The sequence below is a fragment of the Leptosomus discolor genome, chromosome 16 (assembly GCF_034619465.1).
Source record: "Leptosomus discolor isolate bLepDis1 chromosome 16, bLepDis1.hap2, whole genome shotgun sequence".
Classification (NCBI taxonomy): Eukaryota; Metazoa; Chordata; class Aves; order Leptosomiformes; family Leptosomidae; genus Leptosomus; species Leptosomus discolor.
Window position 1 is genome coordinate 1,622,402 of NC_141406.1, and position 25,523 is coordinate 1,647,924.

Consider the following 25,523-nt stretch of genomic DNA (forward strand, 5'->3'; position numbering starts at 1 on the left):
TCATAGCAACACTACTTGCAGAGTCAGAAAAAAAAAACCAACCCAACATTCAGCACCAGCAGAAAACGTGTATACATTACTTTATCTCTGTATTCAATACAGATAAAAAACCCGTCTTTGAAAAAAAATCTATGCTCCGGAAACAGTAGATAGGATGAAGTTAAGCACAATCTATTGAATCATGAGACTTGCTGCTTGCTGGCATTGATACCTCAGAGAATTCATCTTGAAACAGCGCCATTAAATATCGATGCCACATCGGCAAAGGCCAGTCCAGCCACGGCTGAGGAAATACAGACAGTGGGAGGGGGTGGGTGTGAGGGAGAGAGACAGAGAACGAAGCACACAGCCACCACCCACATGGAACCATAAATCCTCAACTTTAGAACACCAAACAAGCGCCGTTGGTTACACGGTGATGACAATCACGGTGCTTGCTGTCTCTTCACAATCCAAAGCCTTCACTAGACAAATAAACATGCAGGAACACACGCGGCGTGCGGAAGAGTTAAATTCTGAAGAGAGTAAAGGTCTCTACTAGTCAGATGACAATGCAAACTCACACCTTCCAAAATGTATTGTGTGTCAGAACAAACATCATTTCCTGCCTTCCAGAAGCAGCTTCTCTGGTTCGCTGACCTTCCTTTTCTTCTTGGGTCCTATTACCTCTTCCTGGCTAAACGCAAGGTTCAGGCAGCTTATCTGTAAGAACCATCAGAAAGAGTGATCATTCTCACGGTTCAGGGTCCTGCTAGATGAGTCAAGAAATACAACTTCCAAAGCTACAAAGCATTTTCCTGGATCCTCTTGGGTTTGTTCAGTGTAATCCTGTTCTCCAGAAAAGCAATTAGGCAAGGACTCAAAACTGGAATACTGGATGGAACTGGGATTGTGAGATTTGTGAAAGCACCAGGTTCAGCTTCAGGGACAGAGAACGGTTTTGGCGGCACAAGGAACAGTACCCATCTCCCCACTGCTGACAGAAAATACCAGGAGCAAGGAGCCCTTTGAGAAACACAACAGCTTACAGGGCACAGCCTGTTTCACCAACCTCAGATAATCACCAAAGTATGTAAAAGAACGGGGGCACTTATGTCAAATTTGCAGTCACTGGAAACAGCCTTTCAGGAGACAAGCAGTACCTCCATTTGTGTGTCAGGGAATTTCAATGCCAGCTGGTTGAATTCAGACTTCAAAGACTACCTGTGAGTCTGCGAAAAATAGCTAAGCTTTCTTCCAAGAGGCTTCATTTCCCTCTAGAAAGACACAAACCTCCCTCAAAAATATTCAGGGGCCTACAAACCAAAAGGTTAAAACCCACAGATGAATACAGGTTAGAATATAAACGGGTCAATGGTACAGGCAATTCAGACAGCCCACAGAGAGACAGACAGCCAGAACAACTGTTGAAGTGTTGGCTGGGCCAAGGGAAAAATTCCCTTATTCTCATTACCACGTAACACTTTTGCATTTTTACAATCCTATCTGGAGCTGCAGAGAGTAACGTGGGCTGTCGCCCACCCAGAAGGGACAAAGCACACAGTCTGGCAATGTAACCTCTCTTGCTCTCACTGGAACGGAGCTGAAGGGACACACTACAGCACACCGCTTCAACCTTGCCTCCAAAACAAAGTTTATTTGGATGAAAGTAAGGTGAATGAAAAGGGGAGAGAGTGATAACAGAGTTCCTGCTCCAAAACAGGAGGACCTTACTCCAGTTTCACCGTAAAACATGAGGAATCCCGTAACTGAAGCAGGATAAACACAAGGAGTTAATTCCAGAATGCACCCTGGAGACAAGCACAAGGTCTCCAGATTACAAGATGTGGTCATTATAGAATTCCTCCCTCACGTCATCAAGGCTTTCTTTCTATCTGACCTTGGTATGAGGCTTCGGCGATCTCCACATAGCAATGGTCTTTCTAATGTGTGAAATAACTCCGATTACGGATTAACAGCAAAATAGTTTGAAACCACCTCACTTCGCCTCGCTATCGCGTTTCAAATTGTTTTTCCTCCCCTCTTCCCTCCTCTTCATTATGAGCAACACAATGTTGCTTAATGCAGAAAGTACAATTTCCTTTCCATACGACCAGAGAAAACAAGAATCTGCCAAAGTGGGACGAGCAGGTTCTCCTTCATCCTGCACACCCAGGCTGACAAAACTTCCAACACTGCCCGAGGCGTATTTGCTTGAGGAAAGAGTGATGAGTGGATCTCTGTGTTACAGCTCCTGACCTGATATCCAGCTGCTCAAACTGGCATTTTAGGCAGTTATTTACTTTCCTCTCCCTGGCACCGTTTTAACCTGTCTGCTTCCTTTTTTGAAGTAAAGGGCCCAGAGGGGGGAAACGCTGCATCCAAAACCTCTCCAGTGCTAACACAGCTGCAGGGTTTACCCTGTCCTGCTGGCCACACGATAAAGCAAAGCGATGATCCCCAGTCTCCCGGTCCCCAGTCACCTGAATGAGGCTGCTCTCCTTCTGTTTTAGCCTGAACCGCACAAAGAGAGCACCGGCTAGAGCTGGTGCTTTTACTTCCTCTGTTGAGGAATGGATCTTCTGCAGCACAGACAACTGCTCAGTACAGGTTTTACCCCTTTGCTAGTCCTCCTAAATTTTCTGCATGGATGGGATACTTTTGAGGCAGGAGAAACAGCCACAATGAGCAGCTGCTCACGCAGAGTCCACTGCAACTCTGCCACAGTTTTCCTCCCCTTTACCACAGGCAGCGTGACCACCTAACAGGAGCCTGAGATGAGAAGAGCCAAAACATCCAGGCAAGCCATCAAGTGCTCTAGACAAGCACTATTCATCTGTTGAATGAATCAGATGTCAACTGTGCGAGGCATTTCACCGAAGTCAACGTGTCCCGTCCTGCCCCTGCCCAGCTACAGATTCACGTAGGAGCTCAGAGCCAGGAACAGACCCCAAGTCCAACTTCCAGGTCCCATCCTTAACCAAACACTCCAGATTCTTCCCCAGAAACATTGCTCTAAATGGGATTAAGTCAGATCCTACGTATGTTTATTTGACTTTAACCAGAAAGTAAACCTCTTAAAACGGTGCGGTGAAAAGCAGGAAATCCCTCCCATTGACTAAACACACAATCAAAGCCTCCAGAAGTTGATTAAATCTAATTTTTCCCATGCACCGGGATGCTTGACTTAGAACAACTGATAGGAGAGCTTGTGCTGTATGAATGTTGAGTGTTTTGTCTTACACAACCACCGCAGGCCCGCGGCTCCGCTGATGAGCCAGGGGCTGTAAAAGCACGTCGGACGAGGCGCAGGCCCTCGCACGCTCACCCTGCAGAGGGACCGTGCTGACCACGGGACAGGTGGGACAAGTCCGGATCAAGCAGCCAAGACAGGAACAGACCCGTGACCTCCTGACTCTGAGTCCAAGGCGTAGTTCTGGGTCTAGGTCATACCACGAGCACACAGGGAGTTTGAATCTCCTGTTTGACAATCCTGCGCTACGTGTAAAAAAAAACTAATAGGTTGCTGCAGAATTTTTCTGTAAAAACACAGCTAACTTGTGAATCATACAAGTGTTACTAATTTCTGGCATAAACCTAACAGGACAGCTGCACATCGTCTGGAGAAGATATCAGGCTAAAAATAGATTAGACTTAGATTAAAGCCTTCCCAAGGCAGACTGGTGGACGAAACAGAATGAGTAGACCACAGCTACACTGCTATTCTTAGATAGACAAAATCAGGACCTAGTTTCGTGCTCTGCAATTTTCAGTCCCCAGCGTCCCCATGTATTCCAGCCAAAAATTCCCAGCATAAATCGAAGCAAATTTACAGCTCTTCTGACATGTGTTTTGCTTCCCAAGGCATCCTATGTAGAAAAGCTAAAATTGCACAAGAGCATTCGACTGTGTCCCTCTTTGTCCCTGGCCTGCCCCATGCTGAGGTTTGGCACTTGGCAAATTTTATGCCCTCAGAAGAGTTCCCTTTGTCAGGGACACGAAGCATTTGGTTTGGTACCTTGTAACTGTCCTGACAAATTCAGAAGCACATTAATGTCAAAAGAGGTCCGGTTCCAGCAAGCAAGCTAAAAGAATAAGGATGAGACGCACGACTTAACTGCTGAAATAAGGCAAAATGATTCTCAGGTGTAAGGGCAACAAACAGTATCTGCAGGGGACGTCTATCACCACCAGGAAACTTTAACCAGAGCCAGCCAGTGCCCGATGTATCCTGTGATTTCAGCTGTGGCTAACGGTGACTCCACAGCACAGCAAACACTCCCCACTTTCAGAAACCACGCCAGTGAATCTTTAAATTGACCCCTAAGACCCGAGGCACCCCCTGGTGAACAGCCATTCCTTTCTGGCTGAAGGCAGTAATTCCCACCTACTCACGGCCAGTTGGCTGCTCCACACTCCCCAAGCACAGCAGCAGTCAAGGTTCACAAGGTACATCACGGTGTCCAGTGAAAGCACGAGAGGAAACGGACACAAACTGAAATACAGGACATTCCACCTCAACATAAGGACAAATATTTTTTTTTTTTACTATGAGGGCAATCAAATACTGGCCCAAGCTGTCCAGGGAGGTTATGGAGTCTCAACACCTGAGTGGACAAAGTCCTGAGAAACCTGCTCCACTTCACCCTGGTAGGGTGGACACGACAACCTCCCATCGGGCCTTCTGACCTCAGCGATCCTGCGCGGGCGGCACAGTGGTTAAACCCTCCACGCAGGGCTCAGCGTGGTCTCGTATCAGTTTCCAGTAAGGCGATCGCACTGACATCAGTAGAATTAATCCTGATTTTCATCTGTACAAGTGGAGGAGAATCATGCTGGTTAGCATGAAAGCCAATTTACGCAGGTGGAAGAATGAAAGACACTCACTGTGGTGCTTCTGTGGAAACTTGCCACATTTTTGTGCCCAGGAAGCCATGCCAACACATCACTGACTACCACTAGTCCTCTTCCTTTTCCATCGCTCACTGTTAAAATCTTTGACATTCAATGCAATTTTTTTCTTCGCGAACGGGAAGTCTCACAGGCCTACTCTGTACCTCGTGTATCTTGTGGCATTTAAAGGACTAGTGAACCCGTTGGAAAAAAAAAATTTGTCAATCTCTGCTTATAATCTCTTCCAGGGCCCTCAATCACGCTGCGCGCTGCCGGGCTGCCCATCCTGATCGCCGGCTCACAGCCCCATTCGCCTCCCAACACCAGAAGCCTTCCCCTGTGAGAGCACAGCGCTGTAACAGAGGAGGCGAAAAGCAACGGACGCTCCTTCTGCCTACCAGGGTGCTACCCAGCGCAGTCCCTTGGGGGATATCAGATCTGTCCAACCTCAGTTTATGCAGATTTCTCTGGAGGGCCTGGCCGCTGGCATGTACGCCGTGAACCTATGTAAAGGCAGCCAGCATGGAAGCTCCACGTCTTCCTGCGGATGTCCCTGGGGTAGCTGCCAGGGAATCTGAGGGTGCAAGGGTTAAATCCCCCCGGGTCTGCGGGGTGATGAGCCTCACCTCTGGATGAAGAGATCACTTGCAAACTGCTTCCTGCACACTAGACAGGGATAACTCATGCAAGGGATGAATGGCCCCAAGATACAGCTAAGGATCTGACGTGAACTGAGAGAAGCCAGGAATTTCCTGACCTCCCTGTCTCACTCCTCCCAGAATGGCCTGAGCTCACAGGAAGGAGAGAGGGGAGCTCATCTCTGAATCTTTCTCTCTTTATTGTTTGGGTCTGTGTAGCCTCAGCTGGTTTGGAGGAGAAAATGTTCTGGGAACTTCTCATCAGATACAGCTCTCTTGATAGACAGTTAGAGATAAACCTTTCTCTCTTTTTTTTTTTTTTTTTTCTCTTTTCTGTAAAAGTTCAAGATAATGACATTGCCACAGAAAAATGTTTTTCTATTGCTTTGCAAATGGCAGGCTTCACCCTTCAACTGCTGTCTGTCATGGCAATTCTAACAGTGGGTTTTGCCTGGGAAAAATCAGACAACAAAGGTCTTGATCTCCACACTGTCATTCTGCAATTGAACCCACTTGTGCTGACCTTTTCTTTCAGACAGGGGCTGTGCACAACACGGAGCTCAGCAAAGGCACGAGGATCTCCATCAGGGTAACCATGGCCGTGGGCACCAACAGAACGCTGCTCACTGGCAACACAAGGTATTACTCGTAACGTGTCATCCGTGAAAGACTCTGTTCACACTGGCTGCCATCGCCGCCGCAGTCCCTCGGAGAAAGAGGACGTGGCCAGGTAGCCAAGTCTTCTGCATGAGGAGCAGCAGCTGGAGGCCAGACAGGCTATCCTCTGGGGTCTAAACCAGCACTGATTTGCACTCTTTAGGTATGTATCTCTCCCCAGACATCTAACTCTCAGACAGCTCCAGTTAAGAGAGCTAATCCACATGGCAGCAGCATGCCTACAGCAGGCAGCGAATCGCCGTGCAGCGAGCCCTGAGCTATCACGGATCCAAACTCGTACGTCCGCACCACGCCAAGCGTCAACACACTCCCCGTGTCCCACGGCAGTCTAGTAGCACAAGCACGGCCAGTCTAGCAGCGTAAGCAGCGTCTGGCGCTGGCTAATGCAGCCAGAAACTCGGGAGGCAGAGCTGACCTGGGCTGTGCTGATGCGGCCACCCCATTTCCAGCTCTGGCGCAGGCTCGGCCAGGGGCGATTCAGGGCTCTCTGCATGGCTGCTTCAGCGCGCAGTGAGACTGTGCTCTAAGGACCACCCCAGAACTTCAGCCCACAGCTTCCTGATGGGAGATAAAGGCCTGCAGAGGCGTCCACATGGTCAGATTTTACTCATCTTCTAGTTCTGTTTCATTCCAAACTCATTCCACTGCAACATGTTCGCTTACATGAAGACAAAGCTGACCAAAATCGATTTGCAGGACAAGAATGTTAAAGGATTCACTCGTGGGTAAAGGAGTACGTTGAAGAATCCAACAAGTTATCCTAAGTTCAGCGCAGGACCCCATTCTCATCAGCAGATTTCATTAAGCTAAACCAAAGGGCAGCAATTCCCTATTTTACCCAACACCCCTAGAATGCCAGTGGGAAACAGCAAGGCGCATAAAGACAGCGCGCTGGGCCAAATCCTCGGCTGACGCAATCCGAAAAACTCTCCTGAAGTCAGCAGAGGTAGGCTAATTTACATGCTGGTGTCTAACTCCGGATGATTAAGTGCAGAGATGCTTTGCTGGGAAAGGGCAATCTCTCATTTGATCCTAAGTATCATCAATCATGAGATTGCAGATAACAAGCCAGTTGAGTACATGTAAATTTTTCTCCAATCTGAAAAGCCCTCTGTCAGAGACTCTCCACGGCCATCACTAAAGGACAGTTACAGTTCCAACCGGGTAGGCATAGCTGCTTCTCTTTTGGCAGATCCGCATCCTTTGCCTCTCCCATGTCTATAAGATAAAAATAAGCCTTTAATACTTTCATTCCTGGTTTTCCTGAAGAGCTATAGGTCAGGAAGATAATGACCAGTAAACTCAGTTCCTCAGCACAGTTTTTATTTTTGATAACCAAGGAATCAGAAGGAATAAAGCAGTTCACTCCAGATGAAGAGCAGTAATGGGCTCGTTCACATTTCTAAAAGCAACCAGTGACTGTGGGTACCACTTCTGAACTTGGCCCTTCTTCCGTATAAAACCCTTGTACAGACATCAAATTCTGGGATGCTCCAAATTGGTTTAGTTCTGAAAATCTTGGCCTGAACAATTCACTGTACAGAGCGCACCGTATCCCCAAGTCCCTGAACAGCTGACACTGCGTGGCCACCAGAAGGACAGGTGTCCCTCCCAGACCCTCTCTGCCCATTCCTCGCCACCCAGCCTTGCTCGCTCCCTTATGGTGCTGCTGGGACGGGAGCAATCATTCCGTAAGCTGGTTCAAGGGGATCTTCTTCTGGTGGAAACCCAACACTCAAAGCGAGTCTGAGGGCTCACGTCTGCCCCAGTAAAGGGAGACCTCCGTGGCCCAGGCTACGCCGCTCCCCAGGGCCCCTCACACACCCAGCTCATGAAACTCTGACATCCAGAAGAAAACAAGTCACTCTGGAGACCTCACAGCGCTTTAAAGCAGAGAGCTGCTCTGCACACCCCTGAGAGCACGAAACTGCTGTTTCTTGACTGCACTGCAGGCTGGATGGCAACAAGGTGCTTGCACTCACACCCCAGCAGGACTCCTTCTACCCATCTTACCCATACTTGACCCTGTTAGGTAACATCTACCTCACACTTCCCATCCACCCAAGCTTGTCCTCATTTTTAAAGACAAACTTCACTCACCAGTTTGGCTTCCTGATTCAAGTGGAATAGACAATGGTCATTTGTTTTAATCACTTCCCCCAGAAAAGAAGGGAAAGTCCCTCTCGTATGGAAAAGAGTGTCAAATTTTTATTAGCGCTGGCTTTGCAGTGATGATCTGCACATTTTAACTAGTGACTTGACTTTGGTTTTCCCTAAACTGCTGAAATATTAACCACCTTCTAAGCTATGATGATTCAAAAAATAGTATCAAAGAACACACTAGAAAAACTCTCTGCCATGCAGAATCTACCAGGCAGAGGGCTTGGGATGTTTTTGTTTTTAAGTCTTTGGAAGCATGCAATGGATAAAGTGACTCTTCCATTTTTCAGCAACTAATGCTGTTTCCACCACCTTCAGACACTCTCACTATTGCTACTGTATTCTAATGAAATTCACATGCTGCAAGAGAGAGGTGTCTGGTGCTCTGCTTACAGTCGTGACAGCCCCAAAAGAATGTCAGAGCATGAATCAGTGGGACAACCATGAGTTACAAACAAAAAAGGCTCCTGTTTTCACACAGACGACAGAATAAACAATGATCAGAAGGAAACTGGAGGATGTGACATAAAAAAAAAATGTGGTTAAAGTTTGAAAAATACCAGCCTAGGCACAGAAGTTCATTTCTAAGATCCAGAGTCAAGGCAAATACTTCACAGATGCCTTTTGAATGACACGTTAAGTTGTAGTCTCCAGTTGCTGTCTGGGTTAGACACCCTGGGATTCTTTTCAACAGAGGCGGGGAAAATTTTAGTAGCAATTTCCGACTCTCATTAACTTATCCTGTAAAGATTCAGTTTCTGAACATTCAAGCTCACACAATTTTTAACTAATTTGAATGGGAGGAGGATCAAGTGGCAAGTCTGGTGGTATTCAGAGATTTGCCCTGTCACTGAAAAAACCTCTGCACAAGCCCATGAATTCGAGCTCTGATTCTGACTCAGGGTTTGGCCTGGGCAGCCTTCAGGATGGAATTAATTTCACATAACTTTACTTATCTAAAGTTACATGTCTGGTCTACCCTAGTGCTTTGGGTTGCCCCAACAACCACTGAAAAAGAGATCAGCACCTCCAGGGGATGATTCTTCCTATCCTAAAGAGGTAGCCAAAAAGGGATAGGATCTGGTAAGTACCTGTGACTCACATGTAAAGATAGTCTGGAAATAAGAAAGGAGAGGTGAAGGCCAGGCTAGGCAACAGACAAACACACCCTTCAAACCTAAAACAGGGCAGTGATTTCAGAACCTTAATCCAAAAACACACACACAGGTAAACCAGCCTGGCTGGGACACTGATACGTTTAGTCTGCATGGGGAATTCACGAGTGCCAAGTCCAGAGAACAGCACCAAATTTTTGTACTGGATGTACGGAATAAGCTGACCATGGAAAGTTTCTTCCTAAGTGCTTCCAGCTTCTGCTTATAGCCCTACGCCCTAATATTCTGTAGCCTCTATGCACTTTGATCCTGCACAATAAATGCACTCATGTTAGTTGAAGCTTGTGTCGTATCCTAGATGACATAACGTTCCGTGGCAATGAATTCCACCTCGCCTGGTGTTATCTTAGAGCCACCAAAATCTCCTCACCTGCTGAGATGCCCTTGAGCTAGGCATCCTGCCTGCCTCCTTGATTGCCATCCTCTTCTTTCCACCTACAATCCAAACACCAAATCAAAATCAGCTCCAAAGTTAAAACCCTGTGTTTAATTAAAAAACAAATCCAGAAGCCCGACTAAACCACTGCAGCAAAATCCCATGCCTGATCTGAAGTTGTGTGACCTTTGCTCTCAGGCACTGCCAACACCGGCAGCTTATTCCTGGAAACAGAGATTTCAGAATAAAGTGTCACCTGAACGTGCAACACATCAACTTGCAGCAGCTCCCGTCAGTTATACTTAAACTCCATTTTAACCTGGTTGCTAAGAAAACAGAGCTGATGCCTGCATATGCTCTATCCACTCCGTGATCTTAAAGGTCTTTTCAAACCTAAACGCCTCTACGGTTCTATTCCAGTGTGTGTGTGGATGGGGAAGGAGAGGAGCTGTCCCCTGACTAATAACTATTGACCTTATTAGACAGTTTCAATAAAATTTGATGTAGAGTCCCAAAGCACCACAGTTTCATGAAAATAGGCAGCTGGTTAGAGGAGGAAGATTGAGTTAATATCCCCAGAGTGGAAAAGGTGGCAGTATGAGTTCATCCCTTATTAGTCATGGGAGAATCTGCAGGAGAAGGACCTGAGAAGGTGACTTCATAGGCAGACGAGCTGCTTTATTCCACTGCTGGGGGAATCTCAGGAATGCTATTTACCGTTTTGTCACTAGATGGTATTGTTCCACAGGCTATATCTGAGAGCCTCAAAGGTCAAATACAGCATGGTATATGAGAAGCTAGGTTGATTGAAGTGAGAGAAAAGGCTTTTTTTTTTTTCCTGTATGTGATATGGAAGTCATTAGCAAAACCAAACTGTAACAGCTGAAGGAAAAGAGCTTCGGTGAAAATGTAGATAATGTAACTTGGTATTGATGAACTGTGCATTTCCTCTGTATCTGAAAAAAACTGCTGAGATAAAGAGGTAGAAAGATATTGATAAAAAATTCGAATGTTTCTGTTAACAAACCAAACATGTACAACAAGCCCTTTATTATAGTTCAGTCTGATCTGACACAAAATTCAAACAGCCTGGCAAACTCTGTTCATCCATTTCAAAGTGAGTGAGAAAACCTAAATGTTACACTGGGATACAGTCACGAGCACCAGCTCCTTTGGTTTTGAAACTGGGCATTTACCTGTATCTTGAAGATGAAAAGATGTTTCTGTTTTCCAGCCTGGATGGGTGTCGTTTTTGTTCTCTTCATGCTCACTTGAATCTGCTCTGATGGGAAGAGGGTGATTCTGTAAAGCAAACGACGTTTTGTCTTAATAGCATAACCTAAAAAAATACCCCCAGGTGGTAAATCCATAAACCCAGCAAGCACCAATAGGGATCAGATTTTCACAGCTCCTCAGTGCCTAGGCCTTCCTTCTCCCAAGCCTACAGGTCTTTCAAGAGAGACATTTCCTAAGAAAAGACGGAATTCAGACCTAAATGGCTTCCTGTCTTCAGGAGTTAGTTATGTTGGGGTTACTCCCTGGCACTGACCACCTAAAATTAAATCGTCAAGTCTGAGTTACCAGCCCAGGCTGCCCCTTCCATCATTTTGGAGAGGACCATTCATTCCAGCCTACCCTGGTGTCTAAGGAAATGATCTGAATTACCTGCTAAAGATGCCTCCTCCTCCACTGAGCGCAGTGGGGAGCCTCCAGAAATTAGACACAACACACACCTTCCAGAGGTAAGTGGAAGGAATCCCACCTGACTACACAGTGGAACGTGGCTTAGGCCTGAGAAACGCCAAGTGGAAATGCAAAACTGCAATTTTCTCCACTTTGTGCACGAGTGTGTGTGCACTGTGTTGGGTCTCTGTACGATCACTGCCCTCTTCTGGGAGAACACACTAGACTCAGCAAGTCAGGGGATGTGCTGGAATGAAATTCACTTTACATCTGTGGACTCCCAGCCTCAGCGTTCAACCTGCTGTAGCGCTGCGGCCCAGCACAAGCTGAAACCCTCATTAAAGTAGGATTCTGAGAAAACGTTTCTTTTAAGGAGAGTTTTGCTAGATAAACTGTTCCTCCAGCGAGAACCGAATCGAGCTCCTTCTATACCTTTGTGCTCCCCTCCTCCTCCTCTTCATCACAGTCTAACCCTTGATAGGAGATCTCAGTAGGGCCGCTCTTTTGGATCAGGTTGCTTTCAACTGTCCCCATCCTCTTCTTTTCAGTTGTCACCCTCACTTTCATGAGGTGGAAGCCGGTGGAGACTGACCCTACTCTCAGGTTGACAGGATCGCCATCAAACAACAGGTCACCAGGGCTGCCATCTTCCTTAAAGCCAGGGGGCTGGTAGTCCTCGGGAGTCACTACACAGGGAGAAAGAACCCACTGATGTCAGAGAAATCAAGTTGCATCTCGCCTCAATCAGACTGATAAAGAACAAGTGTATACCAGCCTCGAGTAACAACATCAACTACTAAAAATATTCTGTTTTTTTTTTTTTTCAGGAAGAAGGGAGAGAATGCAAAGGAAAAAATGAGCAGAGCAAACGTTATCAGGGAGCTCACAGAAAGAATGACTTTAGGATGCTGAAATACCATCAATGTGCTCAGCTTTCTGGAGCAGAACCTCACGCTGCCTGTTCCTCAAAAAGACAAACCCAAAAGCCAACAGTGAGGGAGAAGGATGTCTCCTTTTCACACTGCATGGCCGGACCTCTGGCAGGGATGTTCAAGCCTTTCTTAAAAAGCACCTGCCACCCCTGCGTGCCAGGAGGCTTCACTAGGTTCCACAGCGTTTCCCACTGTTATCAGCGAACAGCTTCTACCATTTCACCTTTCCATTTACTTTACAGGGGCTCACGACTATCACAGAACCTGATGGAGAGGGAATTTTCCCCCACAGCAGACACAGTTCTCCACCTACCATCACTGTAGTAGAGGAGTTTCATGGTCAGGGTGATGTCACTGGGAAGCGGCCCGAGGTGTTGCATTAACAGGTACAGCCTGCGGATCAGGAGCCTGCTGGCCTGTTTAACGTCCTCCCCGCACACCCCCTTCACAAAGTTCACTTGGTTGCTACAATTGGAAGAAGAATAACAGATTTGTTTTCCTCAGTCATGAATATTCACGATCTAATTACAAATACAGAGCACCCACTGACTTGTCTGAAACCACCAGCGACCAAGTTACAATGCCTTTATGTAATTTCCAGATAAACAGGGAAGTGAAACAGACCCCAGGGATGGGGTGGCATCAGCAAAACAACAGCTCTAAACTAAGAGTCACGGCATTTACATTTGAACAGACTTTGTAGCTGGGGCAATGGACCCCATTATACAAATGTCATGACTCACTTGCTTGAACATAATTAAATTGGATCAAAGGACCATAAAACAAGTGCCTTTCACCTAAGCAATCTCAGGAATGAGAGGAATGAGGTGAGAATCCCATACAAAGCCAATTCATCACAGGGGCTATTTTCGGGTCCATTTTGCAGTTTGAAGAGAAGTGAATTGCACGCTCTCAGTTCAATTCCATGTAAGAAAAACTACCTCAGAAGCACATTTTTCAGAAGTGACTAAGGGGCATTCCCCTCACCTCCTTCACCCACCCAAATGTCAGCTGGCTAGTCTAAGCAAGCAGTCTAGACTGAGATAAAGGTACAACAGAAGGGGGATGAATCGCCCTCTGGAGGAGTTTGTTGCTCTTGACTACAGAGGCAGATGAGATGAGCAACTTAGATCAGCCAGACGGCTGAAGGTGGACCAGATGAATCACTACATGACTAAGGAACCTAAACTTCCTTAACTTTCCATGAGAAGGGGCCGTAAAAATAAATGTAGCTCCTTCATTCCACCTTTGGAAGCCCACCAGCAGGTAGATGGCACTGCATACAGGCTGGATGGTCCCCAACACAATCATAAAAGCAGTAAGTAACCCAAGGGAGCAGAGAGGACCCCAGGGCTGAACGCAGCTGACTAAACCACTGGAAGGAACAGCTTCATTAAGAGTGATTTTCTCTTCCAGTTGAAGCTTCTTGAAAACGGAGTAGCTGCTTGACTTCCCAGGGTACGCGGGGTACGGTTTAGCAGGCTCCAAACTGCCACAGCAAAACTCTGCGCTGAGCACACTGTGCTGTGAGATTAAATCCTGTACGTTCAGAAACGCACATCGAGCAAGAGGACAAATGTAGGGATTAAGGAGAAGGGGGATTAAGGAGAAGGGAGGCCATCCCTTACACATCACCTTTACAAGTCTTGGGATTAGCAGAGTAGAAATGGTAGGTGGGAAAAGTATCAGCAAAAAGGAGATGAGACTTCCATAGGAATTAATAGGTCAAGCCCTGGTTTGATATGGGAATAACACTGAGGATTTGGTGCAGGAATATGTGAAAAGGTAAAAGCTGAGGAACTGAATCTCTCTGAAGGACTGGGATCCATGGCGAGGAATTCCTCTGAAATCCATCTAAAACAAGGCAGAGACCATCCAGGAGAAAGTTTCCCTTTACCACTCGGATACGACGATGCAGACCCACAAAACACCTCTCACGGACTGACTAACTCGGAGTTTGCACATGACAACAGACATTGCAGGTGTACAAAAGCCGGTTCGTCAGCTGAAGGAGCTGGTAGCAAAGATGACACAACGCTCTGATCGATGCCAGAACACCAGTTCACTAATGACTGCAGGCACATGCGTGATCCCGCAATAGCGGTGCCAGTCACTGAGGAAACAGAACAGAGCCCAGGAGCCCGATGCCATGGGCTCTGAAGCCTCAGGGCAGTAATGAGATTTCAATGGAGCAGATATAAACACCACAACACGATTACTTAGCCTCTTCTCGGCCAGGACGACAGACACCAGGGAATGCCGAGTTCCATTTGGGGACTGTTGTTATTTCTAGGAAGTGACGACTGATCTGAGTCAGGCTGATTTAAAAAAAAAAAAAAAAAAATCAAAGTACTCAAGAGCTAGCTCTTATCGTTAAAAAAAAAGTACTCAAGAGCTATCTGTTATCGTTCAGATCTCAAAGGTCTCCTCTTTCCCTCCGTGTAGTGAGGACAACTGACAGCAGCTTCAAAGCAGAAACGGAGGGTACAGGCAACAGGACACTAGACTCAGACATAGTTCAGATTTTCCCAATAGGAAACAATTTTGCCATATACTACAAATTATTTGGACGTGTTTAGAGAAAGGGCAGCACACAGGAGCGTGGCAGAGAAGCGTACGAGACAGCAGAGCTCTCTTGCTGTACAGGCCGGTTCCAAGGCCTAAAGATCCATCTTTCACCAATAGCAACTAAAAACGGGTTAATTATTTTTCGTTGCTTTGGTTATAGCCAACGGCCTTTGATAGTATTTATTTTAAACTACGCAGGATTATGGCCTACTAAACACAGGTTTAAAATATCTAACAGACAGAGCGCGCCAAAAAGATGCAAAAAGCTGCTGCTTCCTGCCACACGTTCTGCGGCATCAACTCAGCCCTCATCAGCGAAAGTTCTCTCAGGTCACCCACGCAAGACTGCTCAAGCAGAACACACGTACGCAAATGCCCGAGGGAAGAAAAAAAAAAAAAAAATCCTGGCCGCAGGATCCTGCTGAAAGGGATCGAACCTGGAAAAGCTTCCGTTGAAAGCACAAGGCTGTCTCGTGCAAGTGGAAGAACACTCGTTATTCGTTGAGACAGCAGCAAGCTGAAGGACGGTGCTGGTGGCTGCATCGCTTCCCTGCTCAGGCACCATCTGCTTCTATAAACTGTCCTTCCCTCGGTTCTGGTGCACTTCAAGTGCCTCACTGCGCTACGCGACAGCACTTCTGCTCGGCAGCTCATATCCTGTAGGGCGAATAGCCTCAACTCTGATGATATTTACAGCTGCTTAGCGACTCAGACATGCTCTAATCATGAAGCGCAGTTTCTTCTTAATGCTTCAAGAACACAGTTGTCACAGCGTAATCCTGAGAAATAAAACCAAACCATTACCTGCTGATGTCCATCCGGGGCACCTCCTTCGTGTACTTGAATTTGAATCGATACAGTTCGGTCACTGTCTGGAGATGTAGCAAGAGAGGGGAAAAGGAGAAACGGGTCTCTTTCAGTGACAAGTTTAGAGGCGCACCCTGAACCTAGCCGTGTCCTCTCACACCTTTAGGCCAGAGCACAGCACCAATTTAACGACATGACGACAGCTTTAGCTCTATTAGTGCTTGCACGGGCTTTGGCAAATTTTCTTAACAACCCCAGCTTACCTGGCACTGAAAGAATCACAAGAAAAGGACAAACTTCCTGCTTCCTCCTTCCCCTTCCTCTGTGGGCCTGACTCCCCAGCCCAAATCTCTAAGGAGGCAGCGGGGCCAGGCACCCAGCACAACCTACGCGTGCCCTCCCTTACTACAAGGAAAAACGTGAGGCTTCACGGATGATGCAGGGTCACAAGGAAGCCTCGCCCAAAGTTCTGCACAAGGACAAGGGCCCGAAGGACTCTTCCTAGTAGGAAATACAAACAATATTGCATGGGCAAAAAGTTTCTGAATTTCACTGGTCTCAGAGTTTTCTGAGGGAGATAAAAAAAAAAAAAGGAGGATTTTCCATTTAGAAGGAAAGGATTTGCTATGATTTTAGAAAATAAACTAATTAGGAAGAACAGACAACTTCACCACAAAAGAAAGGATCTATTGTAGTCCAATTCTGTGCCCATAATTCACTTTTTCCAGAGGCAATGAGGTCAATTAGTAGGAGCTCAGCTGAGCCCTTAACTCTGAGCCTGCCTTATAAATCCTGCTCTCTCCCCAGAAGCTGAGGTGCGGCGCAGCAGAACTGTGATCAGGTGAGCACAGATTCTGCAGCCGTTCTCAGAACCTCACTTATAATACATCACACTACCCAGTCTATCTCCACCAGCCAGGCACAGAGAAACCAGAAACACACCTGGGAACACTGAGGGGATAAGGACAGGCACTACGCAACACACACGGCCCAGGCCTGAAGTGATTCAGAACTTCTGTCCTAAACCCCTCTGCAGGAAAAAACAGCTCTCTACAACACCGCTGTTTAAAAGATGGTTTGTGAAAGAATTAGTTTGAACTTCCCATTTCTTCCCTTCAGGCAAGACAAACGAAATTGGGAACATGCCCATTAGCTGCCTGTTGACGTCCCTGCCTGAGGCCCTAGATGGGCCGGCAGCCTAGCGCCTGGTGGGAGCGTTTGATCACAGTCCAGCTCACTGAGCTGTCATTCTTGAGTGAAGGCAGAAGAAGAGAAACAGGGTCACCAAGCAGCTATGTCAGGGTAGAATTTAAGCCTACAAGCCCACTCTGAATACAAATCTACTCACCCGTGCCTTCAGTTACCTCAAAGATTAATTAAGACTCTTTCTTACCTCCGGTTCCTTGGGATTGGTGTAAATCTGGTACAAGAAAGCACAGTGAGGGCATTTTCCCCTTGGATAACTTGGACCAGTGAAAAGCGACTAAACAATGATATTTTCATTTCACAGCAGAGCTTATGCTATCTTCAGCGCGGGATCAGAGAAAGGAATGGCCGAGAAACAGCCCTCCTCTATCAGCGGTCACTACCTACCACTTCAAAGACAGGTAGAAGACACCCATCTGTGTAATTGCAGAGGAATGAGGCTAATTCCCATTCCAGCCCTCACAGGCAACTGTTGATGCCTGAGATTTGACTACTGGGATCATGCCCGGAACAGATGCACAGCGCAGCTCTGGGGGCTTTACAAAGGCCGGGGCAAAAGACTTGCTACGTAACCGCGTGCGTGGTTCCTTCAGGATCGGACTAACAAGGAGGGCTCTTCTGCAGGGGGAAGTGGAGAAGACCCAGCAGCTTCCAAGGGGGGAGGCAAGAGTTTAAAGGAAGCAATGACACGAACCCCATGAGAGTGCTTCTAGGAGTTTAAGGGTGCGTGTAAACGCCTCAGTCAGAAGTCCGACATACTGAGCAAAATATTCCCAGGCAGCCTAGGAAGTTCATATTTACCATATTTAAGAAAGGTCACCGCTCTATTAAAAGCCACATACACTTTGACTTCCCCTTAAAAAAGGCACAAATGGGTTGACACAACCTTGACTCCATATCTCTTTCTAGCAGGGTGGGGGGAAGACAAACGCCCCACATTCGTTTACTTACTGCGAGGACAGCAACGTGTAACTAAGGAGGGAAAAACAAAACAAAGCGCAAGATCAAAATATAGCCTTAGTGGGGAAGGAAAAGACAGACCTACCAACACCTCACTGCCTACACACAGTGAAGGAACAGCCACATTCCCCAAGCTGTGAGTTACAAACCTTAAGGCAGATCCTCCACAGCACAGCATCAGCAGCACCTAGTGGCCACCGCGCTTGGCTTTACTCGCAGTTTCCCAAGAAAACGACTGCACGCTCAGACTTCCCTCTCGGGCCTCTTTCTAAACCCATCTCCAAAGGCTCTGCCAATTGAAAACTCCTTTACAAGAGCACCCATCCCTACCTAAGGCTAGTGCTTGCTCTCTGCGTGAAACCTCCCAAAGGCATTTAATTTATCCTAGAGCAAGAAAATGTACCTGGGACTACTCTTGAAAACAATCCTAGAACATGCATTAAATATCTCCGTCTTTTCCCTAATCCTCCTGAAATAGCAATCAATTTAAATCTCTCATAACTAGCAGAGGACTAAATACCTCCCAGAACTGTCAGCAAGCAAAAAACTGAGTTCACAACATTTTGAATTATCTTGTGCACGCTGACAGCTGTACTGATGCACACGAGCCCATCTGATCATCAGCGCCGAAACTAACCGCGTCATCTGATCGAGATGAGAGTCGGTGTGATGAACAGCGCTGACAGAGATGACAACAGTTAGTGCTTCTTCCTGCGCAGAGCAGCTCTTATGTGAGAATCAGCACAGAATAAGATTGCTTACCTGCTGATTTGGTCCAGTTATTTACCTTACTTGGTGGATTAACTTCCAAAAAAAGTAATAAATTCTGAACCCAAGAGAAAAGCCAGGAGAAGATGAGAAGGGAGAACACTAGGGGAAAAGGAGACGAAGGAAAGCAGACACACAGAAGAACCTCTCTCAAGAACACAGGCATGGAGACCAAGATCTCAGTTCTGACCGGCAGTGTCTCTACGCAGACATTAGAGAATGCAAATGTGGAGCACAGAACTCAGGGAAATCCGTTTCAGGCTGCAGACTAGTTCACACACCATGTACAGGCAAGCCTAGAGAGCAACAGCAGTCAGCGTTCAGGCTCAAGGAATAAAATCCCAGATCTCACGTGTATATAGGTCTTCCCCCTGCCCCACAGCTGTAAATGTGTGCTGCGTGCAGGCGAGATCACCACAAAAACCTAAAGCAGGGATGGAAAGATACTCTTGTCCCTCCTTTATGAAGAAATAGGAAACTCCATTAAAAAACGTGAAAAAAACAACTTACATACTGCCTCTCCAAAGCATCAAAACATCCTTGAATCCTGCCAGGGAAAAAACACGTTTGTACTGAGCAGCAATGTTTATCTCCTGGTCTGTAAACACACACTCATTAGATACAGTTTAAAGCACATTTCTTCTGGAATTGAGACAACACAGCTAGCAACGTTTTGGGCTTGTTAAGTCCTTTGCAGGTCAATCATCCTAAAGGCACTGTCCTCCCTTCTGCATTTGTGCACTGTTTATACTTCCAGGGCCATATCCTGTCAGGCTGGAGCCCACTTAAATCCTGACAAAGACAAGGATCTGAGGCCCAGGGCTGGCTCTGAGCGGTTCTCTGCTCAGGGCTCTGTTTTGGCTCCCCAGCTTGCTCTCCAGTGGCTCTTTTCCCACTGGCAGCGTACAGAGCTTGGCTGAAACTTCAATCTGAACGCGGCCTGACATGTCTGGTCTTGTAAAGTTTTTGTTATCTGATGCATAGTTTACAGCTATGGACTTTCTCAAAGTCGTAAATATTATTTGAGGTAGCAATGGTCAGACAGTTACCCTTTGCGTCAAAGGATGTCCAGCAAGGTATCTCCTTAGCACATCAAAGTCAGACTCTTTGCTTGTTGGGAACATGCCAACTCTGAAATACATCCTAAAGAAAGCTGTAGGGTACTTAGACACACGATGCCCAAGGAGATAAAATACTGTACGTACAAAACCCAAGCTACAAGAATCCCTATAAAAGCGAAACGAGAAAAGCCTGAACAAGAGAGTCAATCTCATGTTTCCTTTACCCTCTCTCCGTACCTACGCCGCCCGTGCGTGCTCTGGGGCCTGACCACGACCTCACGACAGTCCGCACTTCAACAGGCCTTGAACTGACGTGATCTTGGTCAGCTAATTCTGTCCTGCTCACGCACAGGGCCGAGCACACGCGCTGCTGCAGCGGGAGCTGCCCTGGCACAGTCGGTAGCGCCACAGGGCACGGCGTTTTCAAAGTCAGGAAGAAGAAGAACACGAGGGGTAGATGTCTTGCTATTCAGCACAATCTCGTCTTAGTTTCGCTGTTACTCACTTACCACTTGACTATCTGCAATGATCCCAGACAGCTTTTATCTTCTCGGAGAATTTTTAGACAGAGGTCTGCAAAACCAGGTTTAGCACATAGTTACAATCCTTATCACAGCTTTTGGGCAAACACTGAAACTAAGCCAGCCACCCTCCCTTTTTTGGATAAAATGCGTTATCTGGAGGTCCTTCCTGAGCGGAAACGTCGGTTCTCCACTGAGTCCCAGGTGTACTGACACAAGCTTATCGCTGCATTTTCAAATGTCAAGGCTTTCCTCAGATGCTCGGCTCTCCCAGAAAAAGTGCTACAGTTACGGCTTAATTTCGAAACACCAGCAGCTTCTGTCCTCTCCTCCCTCCTCTCCTCCACTCCCACCTATTCCACCATTCCCTAACACCACTTTCACTTCTGCATTCAGACTTCACCAACATCCCCGCGACATAAAGGACCCGTGCACAGAACAAACTACTTCTGTCAAGCTCTTCCACGCGGCTCCTTCTACCTCTGCCTTCAGGCACTCAGAAGGGCAAGAGGTAACCCGTCCTGCAAACCACCAGGCGAATCAGTAACACCCCAGGATTCAACCCAAAGGCATGAGCAGGCCAGATGTTAACATTCCTGACCAAAAAGGCACTTGAAAGACCTGCCGTTTGATTAGAAAGACCAGCGGCTTGTCAGGGTTAGGTGATCAAGAGCCAATTTGGGATTTCCTGTGCCCTCAACCAAGTCCCCAAAGTTGCTGTGACCCCGTTTCAGCACAGCTAACTGTGTGAATGAAAACATGGAGACGGACTGGAATGCACGGAGACATTTCACACCCTACCAACACACCTTGAATGAACATAAAGATATTGATGAATCAAAGCATCACTAATGCTTGTGAGCCTATGACAAGACTTTGCTTCTTAAAGTTCCTTTTTTTTTCCTTAAAGTTCTGATTGCTAAGCACATGTGGTTATGGGAGATTCTTTCACAGAAAAAAAGACAATAAAACAAACAAACAAATGCACTTTCAGTCTCACAAGGAAAGCCGAAAATCTGAACCTCAAGGGCTCAAAAACACCAAGGAAAACAAACCACGCCAATCAGAGCCAAGTTGTTAAAACTTATGGATTTTTAAGTCAATCTCCTGACTCTGAGACCTGATTCACGGGGCTGGCAACACCGAGGAATGACTGTAAGCCAAAGGAAACACAACCAGGAAAGCCAGGAGCTGCCAATAGCTCTAGGTTGTCTTCTGCGCTCTCTATCTGATGCAGAAGCACTGGCTGCACCCAGGCTTGAGAGGGCCTGTTAGCCACCTTCCCAGTAACTGAGCTCGCACCCATGCGAGCGGCTGGAACTAACACGTAGAGCAGATTGTAGCTAAAACCGAGCAGCAGAAGTAAGAACTCGGCACAAACTGGAAGTGTTACCATCTAAATAGCGAGTTCCGTAGGAGCTCTCCGGGAACAGCCCTCTCATGTAGGTGATGCAGGACACAGAGACGGCCAGCAGTCTCTTCACCAGCACCACGGACTGCTGCTCAGTGGCAATTTTGCTGGGGAACAACACGGATTCCTGAGAAAGGAAGGGAAAGCCAAAAAGGGCACCGCTTTAGTGTGCCACAGGGATTACATTTAGAAACAAGCCTCAGCAGGTGGAAAAAGAGGGTCACTTAGAAATGTGATTTTAACACTTCTTTGGTCTTCATACTACACAGAGAAGACTCACGTCTAACATGGGGGGGATGAAATGTTTTAAGGATGGTTATCAAGAGATCTGACACGATTCCCTCCAATGCAGACTGCATTGGTTGGTCATTCCCCCCCCGTTTTATCACGGCTGAACGTTCGCATCCCCTCCACAGCACCAATGCTGGCACTTAACACACAACCACCCCTAAAATAATATGAAATATTCCATTTTCTGACAGCTTAGCTCCACAGAGTTAACTGTGGAGCCAAACAAGGGGCAGTGCTGGTGCGGCGTTCACTGCTGTACCAAAGTTCGCTGCCCACCACAGCTTTTTTCGGGATCTGACAGCAGACTGAGCCTGTCCACACCCCACACAGACCTGGTCTTCAGAGCGATTTGAACGCACAGTTGTAAACAGTACATGTCTAAGACTGGAGCTAATGTGGATACTGACCACGGTGTGATTTTAACATGAACAATCTCAGCGGAAAAAACATTAAATTTAGTTCCTCTATTACTTTGTTGCTTTTCTTCCTGCTAAGAAAGCTCTGTGCCCACCTAATGAGCCTGCGTTCATTTAAATACATGTCAAAGCCCCAGCTGCATCTTCCTGGACCCACTACGTTGGACATAATCCAACTAAGATCAGCGCAGACACCAGAAAGTGTTCCCATCCCACCAGGCACAGAGGCGCCAGGTCCAAAACTGAGCTAAGATTGTCAGTACCATCACATTTCAAGGTTTTTACCTGAGAGGACTTTTTCTTTTGCCTAGTCAGTAAAAGCTGTTGAGTAGCCATCCTATATTTCAAAGACCTGCCTTCCACTTGTAATTAAAACCTGGGAAAAAAAAAAAAAAAAGAAGATATGAGACACCTGGAAAACACAGAGTCATTGCCATTTCTCATCTTCCTTAAACTAAGAGCGAGATTCATCAGCTTCTTCAGGTCTGAAAGCTAATCGCCAACCAGGACAGCAAACCAAGGACGCTCCGCGGCACTGAGAGGCTGCAGAGCAAGAAAACTCCCTGTTCACTGGTAAACGATCAATAGTGTTTGAAATTCAGGGCCACAACTGCACCTGGTGTCAGCTGGTGCCACTTCAAAATGCATTTCTCATATTCCATACCACAAGTGTTAATTCCTACAACCATTAAAGAGTGTGTGGAACAACTGGACGCCTGCCAGCAGCAGGCAATATTTCAGCAAGGGTAAGCAGGAAACGCACTAACATCGATCTTGGCCGGAATAAAGGAATGATTCTTCTGGGACACCTTGAAAGGGAAAAGAAAAAAAAAAAAAGAAGAGGGAGAAGTCCACACTGTTTCAATGAAAACGGGCCCTGCTAGACAGGCCTGGATTAGAGAGGAAAATATTCTTTTCGCAAGAATGGAAAGCTGATTGATAAAGGCAATAAAGTGGACACTACGTGTTTTGCACTTCGGTGAGGTGCTTGATTTAGCACCATCTGACATCTTGATTAAAAACTTCCATTAGAAGGAATTAACAAGGCACGCGCTAACTGGTTTGAGAAATGGCTCGCTGGGAAATCTCTCCATGTAGTTGCTAACGGGGAGACGTTAATGAAAGGAACCACAAACAGGTCCCCAGAGGAGCGTTGCCTTGTCCGCAGCTAGTCAATATTTCTATTAACAATTAAAATAATAGCGTAAACACGGTGGGCTGATTTAAACCATGACCTAATGCAGTGAGCAGCAGACTTTTATCAGAACAGCTGATCTAATCTTGTTCTGCATTTGTACCTTTTCAGCTTTTTTCCATGAAAGCCTCATTTCCATTTGTTGGCAGTCATTAAGGCATGTTGATTGGAACATGCTGACAGCTTTTATGCTAAATTTAGCACTTCATTTAGTAATGAGGACAGATTACAGCTATAAAAGTATATTTAAACAAATACACACCTGCAAAATTTTTAAGATGTTAAATATTTTAGGAAAGTTGGCTTTTACCCGTGATTGGCTAAGCACTGTGAGCAGGACTGGAACGCAAGTAAAGCAGACAAAGGCGTTATTCCAACATGAGGTTATTAGCTGAATAAAGCTGTTTAAGCAACCCAGAGAGATAAGAAAACACGTTTTCTACAACATACCACACTTCTCATTGATTTATAGTGCAAAGGAAACAGCACCCGGGCTGAGCTTATCCGCTCCGGCCTGGTTGTTTGGGCACAGGGCACCTCCAAGGCTCCGGCATCACCGCCTCGCCTCGGCCAGCCCTGCGCCGGGCTGCGAGGAGGAGCGGGGAGCCCGGCACCCCGCAGCCCCACCGCTCACCCGCTCCGAAGCCACTTTACCACCGAGTATCACAGAAACAGTATTAACCGCCAGACACCCAACCTCTTCCCCAGCACCCCTGGAACCCCGTCCCCTCCCTGGGCACTTCGCCCCCCTCAGCCTTGCGCCCACACCCCCCCACTGCCCCTCACGGCTGATTTCGGGTGATGTGAAGCTACAGCAAGGCCTAGAAAAACCAGCCGTGGCTCCAGATGCAGTTTTAAAAGTTTGAGTTTGGGGGTTTTTTTCCTGGTTTTTTGTTGTTTTTTTTCTTTTTTTGAGTTGAAGCTCAGGCCAGGCCGCCCTCCTCCCGGGGCCGCGTCTTGGCCCTCACCCGGCGGTACCGCCGCCCGCCTGAGGCGCGAAGGGTCCCCTGAGGCGGTGGGGGGTGGGGGGTGTCCCCTGAGGCGGGGGGGTCCGTCCCCTGAGGCCGGCGGGGGGGGGGTCTCTTCAGGCGGACGGGGGGTCCCCCAGGGGGAGGCGGGGGTCCCTCAGGGGGAGGGGGGGGGGTCCCTCAGGGGGAGGGGGGGGGGTCCCCCGGGCGCTCTGTACCTGCGCCGCCGGCCCCGGCCCCGCGGGCTCCCCCTGCCGCCCCGGCTCGGCTCGGCTCGGCTCGGCGCGGTGCCGCGGGGCCCCCGGGCCTGCGCGGCGCTGGGGGCGGGCAGAGGGCGGGGGCGGCCCGGCGGCGAGGGGGAGGCTTAATCCATCCCCCCCCCCCCCCCCTGCGCCCCGCCCAGGCCTCCGCCATGGCGGCCCCGCCTGAGGGGGGCGGTGGGGACGGTGGGGACGGTGGGGGCGGTGGGGACGGTGGGGACGGTGGGGACGGTGGGGACGGTGGGGACGGTGGGGACGGTGGGGACGGTGGGGACGGTGGGGACGGTGGGGACGGTGGGGACGGGCCCGCCCGGCGCGGGGGGAAGGCGGCTGCGGGTGTTTCGCAGGGCCGACAGTGGGGGCGGCTGTGCCCTTCCCCCGGCCCGGGGTTTCACCCCATGCTTCAGGCTCCGACAGTCGTGCTTGTAACAGCGGTTTGGTATCATACCCATTTAAAAGCACTTTACAGTAAAATACTGGTTTTCTTAGCAGCATATCACCCCGAAGCCGGTGCAGGTTTTAAATGACTCCAAGCCAGAAGACCCATCCTTAGAATATTCTGGTACTTCCCTCGGGA

At 47.8% G+C, this 25,523-nt stretch overlaps 1 protein-coding gene across 1 annotated transcript; it reads right to left on the reverse strand.

Moving 5' to 3' along the window:
* Nucleotides 1-597: 597 nt before the first annotated feature.
* HORMAD2 (HORMA domain containing 2) lies at nucleotides 598-22,859 on the reverse strand. Its single transcript, XM_009957682.1, has 12 exons — nucleotides 22,809-22,859; nucleotides 21,799-21,943; nucleotides 20,394-20,457; nucleotides 19,334-19,370; nucleotides 18,047-18,067; nucleotides 17,283-17,309; nucleotides 15,887-15,954; nucleotides 12,828-12,979; nucleotides 12,015-12,268; nucleotides 11,096-11,201; nucleotides 9,894-9,958; nucleotides 598-702 (listed from the first exon to the last, which is right to left on the reverse strand). The coding sequence occupies exons 1-12, from the start codon at nucleotides 22,857-22,859 to the stop codon at nucleotides 598-600; spliced, it is 1,095 nt and encodes a 364-aa protein (XP_009955984.1).
* Nucleotides 22,860-25,523: the final 2,664 nt, after the last annotated feature.